Below are 10,727 nucleotides of genomic sequence, written 5' to 3' on the forward strand. Positions count from 1 at the left end.
AGTCCCGCCTGGGAGTTTGCGGCAGACACTCATCTAGTGAAATTGCAGCGCCTGCAAAACAAGGTTCTCCGCACGATTGGCAATTTTCCAAGGCGCACACCGGTCCGCGATTTGCACATGGCATTCAAAATCCCGTACGTATATGACTTTATAACAAAATTATGCAGGCAACAAGCAGAAGTCATACAAAATGATGATAATGAGAATGTTCGCAACATCGGACAAGGCGAAGCCAGACACAGAAAGTATAAGAGGCTTAAACTGGGCGGCGGTCAGGCATACGACCGTTCAAGTGACTAGACTGCCGTGGTAGCTAATACTACTAGGATATTTATTTATATATATAAAAGGGCATAATCTGCTGTACCTAGCCTGGACTGACAGAGGCCATGTATATATTGTACATAGAAGTAAGGAATAAATGTGTATTTGTAAATGTATGTAAATACAGACAATGGACTTAATACAGACTGATGAACAAATGACAGACCCGACCTCTCGTCAGAGAGGGCATTACACATAGAGAAGACAGTAACTTTCATTCAAAAGAAATATCTGGTCATGAGCCCCAGCTGGGGCTCGACACCAAGACAGACAGACTGACCGACCGTCAGTTGTAACATGACCTTGACCTTGGCATATTCAGTTTACGATCAATCTTCACTCAAGCAACATCCACCAGCACACTTCGTCGCCAGCGCTCGGTCTTTGGGAGTCTTCGACTCTGTGCTGCGCCAGGAATGGCCGCCTCGCCACTCCGCTGGCATGCCCGACTCACTGGGCTGCCTCAGCTAGCCTGCGTAGCTACCGTCTCATCACTCCTACAACCGCGCTCGCGCTCGACAACATTAGTCAACACACTGCAGCTTCCGCCTCTCCCCTCCAGCGCTCGTCTTCGGCTCTGCGCTGCGCCAAGAATGGCTGCCTCAGCTGTCCAGCGGTCTCACACCCGACTCACTGGGCAACTCGGCTGCCTCAGACTCACCTGCGGTTATGCCCGACGCACTGGGCAACTGGCGTAGCTACCGCCTCACCACACCAGCGACCGCGCTGCGCAAGGAAACCTTTTCCTGGTCGCTTCAACAGCTGAGCAACGATCTCCACGGGGGGATGATGTGGGAACTGCCCATATTAAAGCAAGTGTGACAACGCGAGCTTCATTGGTTAGCAACGACGAGGAAACAGCGGTTGCTAGGCAAAGCCTACAACAATACGGACAGTGATGTTTTCTGTATGTCCGACTCTAGGTTACATATGAAGATACATTATGAGCAGGATGTCGCAAATCGAGGAAAGTCGAGGGAGTAACTTAATCCGGCGTGGAAGAGAACACTCAAAACATATGGTAAGTATAACTATTTTAATTATTCTCAAAATATTTTGTAGAACTGAACAAATCTCACCTTGCAATAAAATGGGACTTCACCATCAGTATATACCTATATAATTTATTCCCTTGCTATTTATCAAATACTATTACGTTCCGAAATATACATATTTATGGCATAAGATGACAATTTTCGGGGGGCTAAACTAGATAAATAAATAAATTCGATATACTCAGATCGATATCGACAATGAACACTTTACATGAGACCTGAATTGAATCTCATATGACGTGTGTATCCGTGAATGAATCAAAAGTGATATTAGGAATCCATATTTGTCACTAGATTTCCAATTCGTTTCGTTTTCATTGGTTTGTGGCTGGAATTATTGCACGTGGTTTACTCTTAAACCCTGAAGATGATGGCAAATTGTTCCTGCGAAACGTCTGTTCACTTTATACGGACTACGTGGCATAACATTATATTTTGTTGACTCGTACTGTTCGTTGTGGACTGCAACGCAGGCCAGACTGCCGTTGAATCTGCTCTGGATTTGCTGAATTTGATATCCTTACAGAGTTGACTATGACTACTGAGGTTGTCTGGATTGTAATGTCATGTCATTTGTGCAAAAGCCCATTGTATCGCGGTAACATAACCTCCATCTTCAATGTTGAAGAGTGAGCCAAGTTAGAAATCAACAGAAGCAGGCGTCATACAAAAATGCGCTGTTACCTCCAACTCCGAACACAATCCGTTCCAGAAAACGGTTGGACTATCAAGTTGTTCGAAATGCGAATTCATATAAATATCTCTCCATGACAAAACACTGGCCAACTTGTTCCTTAGAAAAGACCCACATGTCACCATTATTACGTTTTAATTAGATGATAATGAATCTCTAAATTGCTCTGTCCACACAACACCACAATTGCACCAGTAATATGTTAATATGAAATTTTGCTTTATTACAGTTGGTCGAAAAATTTATGACGATTACGGGAACATTTCAGGCCGTTGCACTTATTCTGGAAACACGTAAGCTTAGGTGAGCTGCTTCTTTATTTATAGTTGTGTGGCTTAAATTAGCTTTCATTCAAAGCAAATTAAAACCTTTTGAGTACTCACTCATCCTTGCAGATGAGCTCTTCTTGAGAAGCCACAAATTGTGCAGCTTCTCAAGAACTCCCAGCATTTTATGGAACCGGGAGGTTCATTACCGTGTCCAAAAGAGCTCTGCACTGGTCCCTTTCCTGAGCCACATCAATCCAATCCATATCATCCCCATTTTAGTAGTGTCCACTCACCTATGTCTTGGCCGTCCTAGTGGTCTCTTTCCTTCTGGCTTTCCCACCAATATCCTATATCAGTGTTTCTCAGCCTTTTTAAGCCAAAGGACCAGTAAAATGTCTGAAAAAATCTACGGACCACTAAGTTACAGAGGTCTATTTTTTTAAACATATGTGGTATTACCAACATTTGGGACATACTGTGTCTCATTCATTCATTCATCCATCTGTAATCTGTCAAGACGACACAACCACAGTCTCTTCGAAAACAGTTCCTTCACTTGATGCGATCTAGAGCTTTCTCCTTCATATGAAAAAAACCTCTTCTGTCCCCAAGGTCATCCACCATCTTCTTACGTCTTCTTCCTCGTCTTCTGGTTACTTCTATCTGCCCCTCTATCTTTCCTTCAACAACTTCTTTTAGAAGGCAGTTACCGCGTAAAACATGACCAATCCAATTAGCCTTCCATTTTCTTATTTCGTGTAGGATATTCCTCTGCTCATGGACTCTAAATAACACTTCTTCATTTCTCACATAATCGGTCCAACTGATCTTCTCCATCCTTCTCCAACACCACATTTCGAAGCTTTCCAGGTGTTTCTGATCTACTGCCCTAAGTGTCCAAGTTTCAGCCCCATACAAAGCAATGCTCCAAATGTAGCATTTCACTAGTTTCTTTCTCAAATTTAAGTCCAATTTGCTGGTAAAAAGATTCTTCTTCTTGCTAAATGCAGCTTTTGCCATGGCAATCCTGGATTTAATTTCACTAGTACACCTTCCATCATCTGTTAACAAGCTACCCAAATATTTAAAACATTTCACATTCTCCAGTTGTTTTTGGTCTATCTTTATTGTGACTGGGGTTGGTTGTCTCGAAATTTTCATTACTTTTGTTTTTTCCACATTCATTTCCATGCTATAGCATCTTCCAATTTTGATTACTCTATCAATCATGCCCTGTAGCACAGTTTCTTCCTTAGCCATTAACACAAGGTCATCTGCATATTTCACAGTTTGAATAATTTGCCCTCCTAATTTGAAGTCTCCAAGCCCGTCCAGAGCTTCTTTGGTAAGGCATTCGCTGTACAAATTCAAGAAAGTTGCTGATAAACAGTATCCTTGTCGAACTCCTCTTCCAATCTTCACACTTCTTGTCCCCCTCTGTCCAGTCGCATTCTAACTTTCTGATCCATGTAAAATTTACTAAGCAATCTACTTCCACGCCATTAGATACCTGATTCTTTTATGATCTGCATTAATTTGGTTTTGAATACATATGGAAACATGACTAAAAAACTGGAAGTAAACTATTAAAAGTGAATCATCATTGAACAAAATTTTAATCTTTATTAAATAAATAAAGAATACGATATAATTATGTTACTACTTACTTTTAATGAGATTGTTGAGCTTGTAGGCCCTTACAGGTTTCCTGGATATCTGGCTCAATATTGGTCAACTTCAGTCGAAGATCGGCAATCACACTACGACGATTTCTGTAGTTCGTTTCTAACTGAAGGAGCGATGAAAATCCTCTGAGGCTTTAATCTCACCATTGTACGTAAAAGTCTTTCCAACCAGACGTTTTTCAATTTAAATAACAAGTGATAGTCGCTTGGTGCAAGGTGTGGGCTGTGCGGTGGAAGGGCCAATAGTTCCCACATCAAAGACTACAACAACTGCGTGTTGCGAACAGTGGCCAGACGGGCGTTATCGTGCAGTAAGCAGACTCCTCGCATCAGCATTCCTCTCAGCTTGTTTTGAATAGCTCGACGCAAAAAAAAAACTTTCGAGAAGTGGACCCTTCGTGTACCAGAAGATGGTTGCAGTTATTTTTTAGTTTGATGGTGAGGTTTTGAATTTTTCGCTCTTGGTAAGTGTTTCATCTTCCGTCACAATACAGTCCAGAAAGTCGTCACCTATCCCCGTAACACTGCGAGGAATTCCTTCGCTGCAGTCACTCGATTTTTCTTGTGATCGTCTGCCAGTATTTTCGGCACAAATGAGCGCACCGTTTCCGATAGCAATTTCACGGAGAACAGTTCTTGACAATGCTGGACATTGTTAATAAAGTTCATCGACGGTTAAACGTCTCTCAGTACGAATGTTGGCAACACTTTTTTTTTTGATGATTTCATCAGTAACAACGGATGGCTTTCCACATCACTTCTTCCCGCTTCAAATACACGACAGTATTTTGCAACGTCTTTCCCGTTAAGAACATCTTCGCCGTATACAGAAACAAGTTGGCGATGAATTTCAGCAGCAGTTTCTCCTTTCGCATGAAGAAATCGAATTACTGCACGAACCTCGCATTTGGCGGGATTTTGAAATGACCCTCCCATTTAAACACACACTGCCAGCACAACGTTGCCGTAACTGTGGCCGGTGAATTCTGCCCTGTCGTAGGGTCCCTATTTCAATCCCATTTCTGGGGAAAAAAAATCCCTTGCATATTTACTGGAATTGTACATTTACTTTCGCGAATATCCCTCGTGTAATAAATGCTGAAGTAGAAAGTCTTGTGGTGGTCTCTCCACTGTCATCTCTAAGCTCTCATATCACAATTCTAAAAGCCTTAAACCTTCAGTGCCCATTCTTCGTAAAATGGTTTTTTGGGTGCAAACAGAACTCCAGAACTGTGGTTGCCCTCCCCCAACAGTTGAGTTAATGAAGATTACTGAAGTGTGCATTTATCCTTGGTCTAAACATAATGAAAGGCCACACGGTAACATGGTTGAGGCACTATGCTATAAGCCATATGGTCACGGGTTCAAGTCGAGATGGGGTGGATATTTTCAATTTGCCTAATCCTTCCAGCCACACTATGGCTCTGGGGTCGACTCAGCCTCTAACAGAAATGAGTATCAGGAATCTTCCTGGGGGTTAAGTGTGGCCAGCACATAAAGCTGACAACCTTATTTCCATCTGCGATCTGACTGTCTAGAGAAAATATGGGAGCCTCGACGTCTCACAAACCTATGAGCCTGTTATAGTGATAGCTTTACCTTTTATATTTACCCAAAAATATGAAACAATTAATAAGAATGATTACCATCATCATCTGTTAAGTGCAAAGAGAAGTAAAATGTCTATTACTCACAGTTCTGCACCCTTATGATTCTTATGATCTGACACAAAAGTCCTTAATAAGCATCCTGTACAGAAATACCTGCATGAAGTATACTGCAAGACTATGGGCTAGTGGAATTGCGGAAGTTCCTGAAGCTTTTGTCTTTCTACATAGGAAAAGCTGATTCCTTTTGTAGAGTTAATAAATTATCCTTCTTTCTCTCAGTGAAATTCCTGAAGATGAACTGGAATATTTTCCAAAAATATTCTCATGGCAGCATCGATTTATGGTGAAGCTGATGGAAAAGTGGTGTGAGGCTGAAGACAACATAGAGGCAAAGACTGAAATCATACATGCCTTGCAGAAAGAGTTAACACTCGAGAGAGGGGCAGCAAGGGATCCTGCCATGATAAAGGTAGGTTTGTCTACACATACGAGTAGTAAACATTCCCTTCTCTGTATTATCATCAGATGCTCTGATCTGTGGGCTTGGCAGTAAACCTAGCCATTAGCCTGCTCAGTCTGATTCAAATCACGTACCTCTGTATTCTTGAGATACATTTTAATGTTCTAAGCATTTTCAGAGAGATAAAATAATGCTGTCATGCTGCATTAGGTCAAAACATATCTGTATAAATGGAAAAACACCTTATTTGAGGTCTGAATATTCACAGCTGTAGCATGAAATTCTACATTTAAAATCTCTACTGAAGTAACTTTGTTCAGATCACAACATTATTATAGCTTCATCCATTCTTTATATTGTGCAATGGCACGTGTCTGTCACATTATGATTGTTAGTTTTCGAAGCCCTGTTACATTTTGATGGAGAACAGTTTTATTTTATGGTTTTAGGGGTAATAAAGTGTACTTTTGGTAATTGTTTGTTAATCATGTTCTCATTGCTTTCTGTATTTATTTTTATGTTCTTGATCTTTTACATACTAGATTTGTGTTTTCTTGTTGACTTCTTTGAGTTGTTGTTCCACTTACACCTTCCACAGTCCACACCTTTCCTTTGCTAGCTTGACACTATGGTGTTTCCTTAGAAATTGTTCACCCTCGAGTGTATTCCTGAGTGTTACAGGTGTGCACACGAATTTTAAATATTCATTCACACTTCTATGTGAATTATCTAGCAGCAAAAGGTCTATACTTATCTCTTCTTCCCAAAGCTACATCTTCTTATTTCTTGCAATGTTCTTCCTTTTATATTACATGTTTCCTAGCTTGCTGTCCCCAGCTTGATCTCAGTCTCCGTCTTGCGAATTTCCTGTTGGGTTTTTTTTCATCATGTTTTCATTCACTTCCGAAAACCGCTCATACCATCTTTCCTTATGAGCATTTCTACTATAAACTTTAACCTTTAAACGCCGGACTTCGAAATAGTGGTAAGCTTGAGCGGGCTGGAGTTTATTTAAATACCAGCTGCTGGTGTGCGTTTAAATGTCCGTTCCTATTAGGCGCATAATCACTTTTAAGCGTTGTGTTTAAAAATGCAGTATCTTCCTCAATTTTTATGATAAATGGATGGTATTAACTTTTTTTATATCAGCGAAGAACATAGTCTCAAAATTTGCGGCATAACACAGCTAACAATCTGAAGGTAACTTTCAATGTGTTTTGAAGTGTAACTCACCTATATTAAGTATACAAGGCATTTATTCATTATCACAGTTCACTGTCGATATTATTGTAATTATACAAAATTATCAGAAAAAGTTACCTAATATGGTGTGGCATTGCACTTTTCTCCCATATGTGTATATAGCAGGAAACCAGTTTAGTAGAACCAAAAACAAATAGATTATTTAAGATAACTACAAAATACAGGATTCGACCACTAAGCACAATAGACCACTGTAGGTCGCGGTGCAAGGGCCGAGGAGGCCTACCCCTCATACATTCATTCATTCGTTCAAAGCATACATAACAATATAAAATGACAAAAAAGACAGAAATAGCCGACAAAATGATCAAAAACAAAGACATGCTTAAGGGCACAGAAGACAAAATGAACAGTGCCGTGGTCTCCCCAGTATCAAATGCTGCCTGATGATGGCCCATGTCTGGCCGAAACATGTACAAACAAAGAATAAATGTATATGGTTAATGCCATTTTAAAATATTTAAGAAATCTTTTAGTGAATTAAGACAATTCGTGTCCTTTATAAAGGGTCGACTTCGCTCCATTACACACGGTATATTTACGATCTCAAATAATATTTCATTCAGTTTAAGTCTCACATAAGATAATTATACAGTTTCTACATTACGACATGGTTTGGCGACTATTTCTGGCTATTATCAGGCAGTACTTGTACAGTCTCTCAACTTTCTCTGCTATCCCTCTCCATTTGCCAATGTCTACGTAACTTGAATCTAAAGTACAGTTTTAGTACAAAATAAAAGTTACTGGTAACAAATTTCCTTATCAGAGTAAACAAGGGTGTCATTGTTTGGACCTTTCACACATAAGCCCTTGCCAGATAGTATGCATAAACAGTGTATTCGCATTTAAAGCATTTCAGATATTGAATCCATTCTTCACCTCCATGGTCTTAAGAAACCAATCCAGCTGTATATGAACATTTTGCATCAACTTCATCCTCGCTTTATCTGCCTCGCCCACTGTCTTCTTCAGATTCTGAAGAAGCAGTTGACTCGCTTCATGACGATGAAACTACTCATGTTCTTGCCGTTTTTCCTCTCTCTCACCGCCATGAATTTCTTGCTACATTTTCGACAGATGAGCATTCTGTTTTTCTGCATTCCTTGCTTAGTAAATCTCTGACTAAGATGGTTTCGACATTTAAGTCTTGCGCCTTAATTGGTAAACTTGTCTCTCTCATTTATCCTACAATTCCGCTTTGTATGGAGAGGGGATTATGATTTTTCCTGAACCAGGTATTGAAGATGTTCCATCATTTATCACTTCCCTTGAAACTGAAGGCAGTGAACCAAGATTTGGAGTGAGAACAAATCCACTGGATGAAATTATAAATGTAGTCGAATAGGATGCTCTTGTTTCATCAGAAAAATTGTGTGAGAATCAGGAAGTGCCCCTGTGTATTCCAGTAGAATCACTTGCTGCAGGAAATTAAAAGTCACTAGAGCTCCTATGTTAAGCAGATTAAGACTATTTCAACTGACAGTTGGTTCATGAGCACTCTGTTCACTCTCTGCACCGTCTTCCTTAATATAAATTGCAAAATCACGACTCCTGAGCACGCTGAAATCCAGTGGATTTATTCTATTTTTCCTAAAACCATGCACCAGTCATTTCAACAGCAGCTGCTCAGAGATAAGGATTCAAAGCAACTTCGGTACCCCATATTTGGAGAAAGGAGAGTACCCCATCATAGGAACCTTGCCATGTTGAATTTCAGCCATGACCTGTAGCTATATCACTTTGCAAACTTGCATGAACAAAGTGTCAGAAATATCATTATAGCTATTTCCTACAATCAAAATGATAGTTTAATTGAAATCAGTTTCGTCAAGAAATGGGGAAGCATACAAACAAATCCTGCCCCACACAAGAACACATTAAATCTAGTGACTAGAATAAAACCTAGTTGACAGTCCACTACTTCTCAAAAATGGCGTCACTGTGCATCAGCTACAAGACCAACCGCTCGCCACCCCACGGCAGAACCTTACAGAAATGATAACAGTAGTGCCTCATATTAGGAATTGTCCTCGTGTTAAGCAACGTTGCCCTACGTAATTGGGTAAGGTTCTTGGCGCCAAATGTTTCACTCAAAATGAGATCTTATCTCAGAAGACCACAGATAACATGACCTTACCTAATTTCTTTATTCAAACGCGAGACACGACACTTCTCGCTTGAGCACTGGGCTGCAACTGGTGTAGCTCTGAAATAATTAGTATCTAACATATCTCGCAGTTCAGATCATGTGACTTCTCATAATTAAGGAAATATGATTTAGGCACCGGTGTGATATTAGTATCTCTCCCCTATACATGCAGCTGTCCTCTGGGAACTTCTGAAATTATTGAGAATAGGGTCCCTTATGAAAGAAATTTTACAGACTATACCGACACAACGGCAACACTCTAGACTTGTGTGCGGGAGTTATTCACGTCCAGATTGGTTATTCCGAGGTTTATCGTGCTTCCCGTCATTGCCTTCAGGCAAATTATGGTCCAGTGCCTCTACTGCACCACAATAGCTTATTTACACATCTCTTTTCCAATGCGTCATTTATTAATCACCATGATATGTTAATTCCGGGTTTTTTGCACCACTGAAGAATAAAATTACACAGGGATTTTACTGTTCAAGATGTTTCAACAAAACAGATGCCTTCTTTAATTAATATAATGTAAATTGAAATATAGATTTTTATACTTTACATTTTTGTTGTATTTTGCCCATTAATGAGAGATATAAATTAACTTTTTTGTCCATTTCTTCCAATAGATCCCGAGATACAGTCTTCAAGAAACACAGCACAAAACTGATCTAATTAATACAGATATAAATTCGTTGGAATATCAGGCCAATAAGACAGAGAGGGACGCACTAAAACTTGAAGTAGGAAAACTTCAAAGTCTGTGTGAGCAAGGTACAGGACTCAGTGAGCTATTAAACAATGTAATGGCAGAGCGCGAGAAACTCACACAAGAGAGAAAAGATCTTCTATTTGTATCCAAAAGCCAAGTAACAGACATGAAAGCCATGCAGAGAGACAATGAAGCCCTCAAGCGTAAAATAGAATTTCTTGAAGGCCAGTGTAACAATGCTGAAGCACTCAAGAGGCGATTAAAGACCGTAACAGCAGAGCACCAACGTCAAAAGAAGGTTAGGAATGATATGCAGCTTGAAATGGAGCGTATGCGGGGCCAGTGTAAGGATAATGCAGCACTGAAGGTTGATAGGGACTGACTTATAAAAGAAGCAAAACGCCAAGCAAGGTGTATGAAAGCCATAAAGGAAGAGAGGGACGCTCTCAAGCTTGAGGCAGCTTAGCTTCATCCCAGCCTACCCTATGTCCCTCTTCATAGGCATG

General features: G+C 40.2%; 1 protein-coding gene across 1 annotated transcript in view; it reads left to right on the forward strand.

Moving 5' to 3' along the window:
* LOC111866644 overlaps positions 1-10,721 on the forward strand; it is a 15,124-nt gene extending 4,403 nt beyond the window's left edge. Inside the window, exons 3-6 of the mRNA XM_023855790.2 lie at positions 1,248-1,345; positions 2,303-2,376; positions 5,917-6,106; positions 10,139-10,721. Coding sequence (XP_023711558.1) covers positions 1,268-1,345; positions 2,303-2,376; positions 5,917-6,106; positions 10,139-10,603 — 807 coding nt within the window. The 5' untranslated portion in view covers positions 1,248-1,267 and the 3' untranslated portion in view covers positions 10,604-10,721. The remainder of the gene's footprint in view (positions 1-1,247; positions 1,346-2,302; positions 2,377-5,916; positions 6,107-10,138) is intronic.
* The last annotated feature ends 6 nt before the right edge of the window (positions 10,722-10,727 follow it).

Source organism: Cryptotermes secundus, unplaced genomic scaffold (assembly GCF_002891405.2).
Source record: "Cryptotermes secundus unplaced genomic scaffold, Csec_1.0 scaffold4072, whole genome shotgun sequence".
Classification (NCBI taxonomy): domain Eukaryota; kingdom Metazoa; phylum Arthropoda; class Insecta; order Blattodea; family Kalotermitidae; genus Cryptotermes; species Cryptotermes secundus.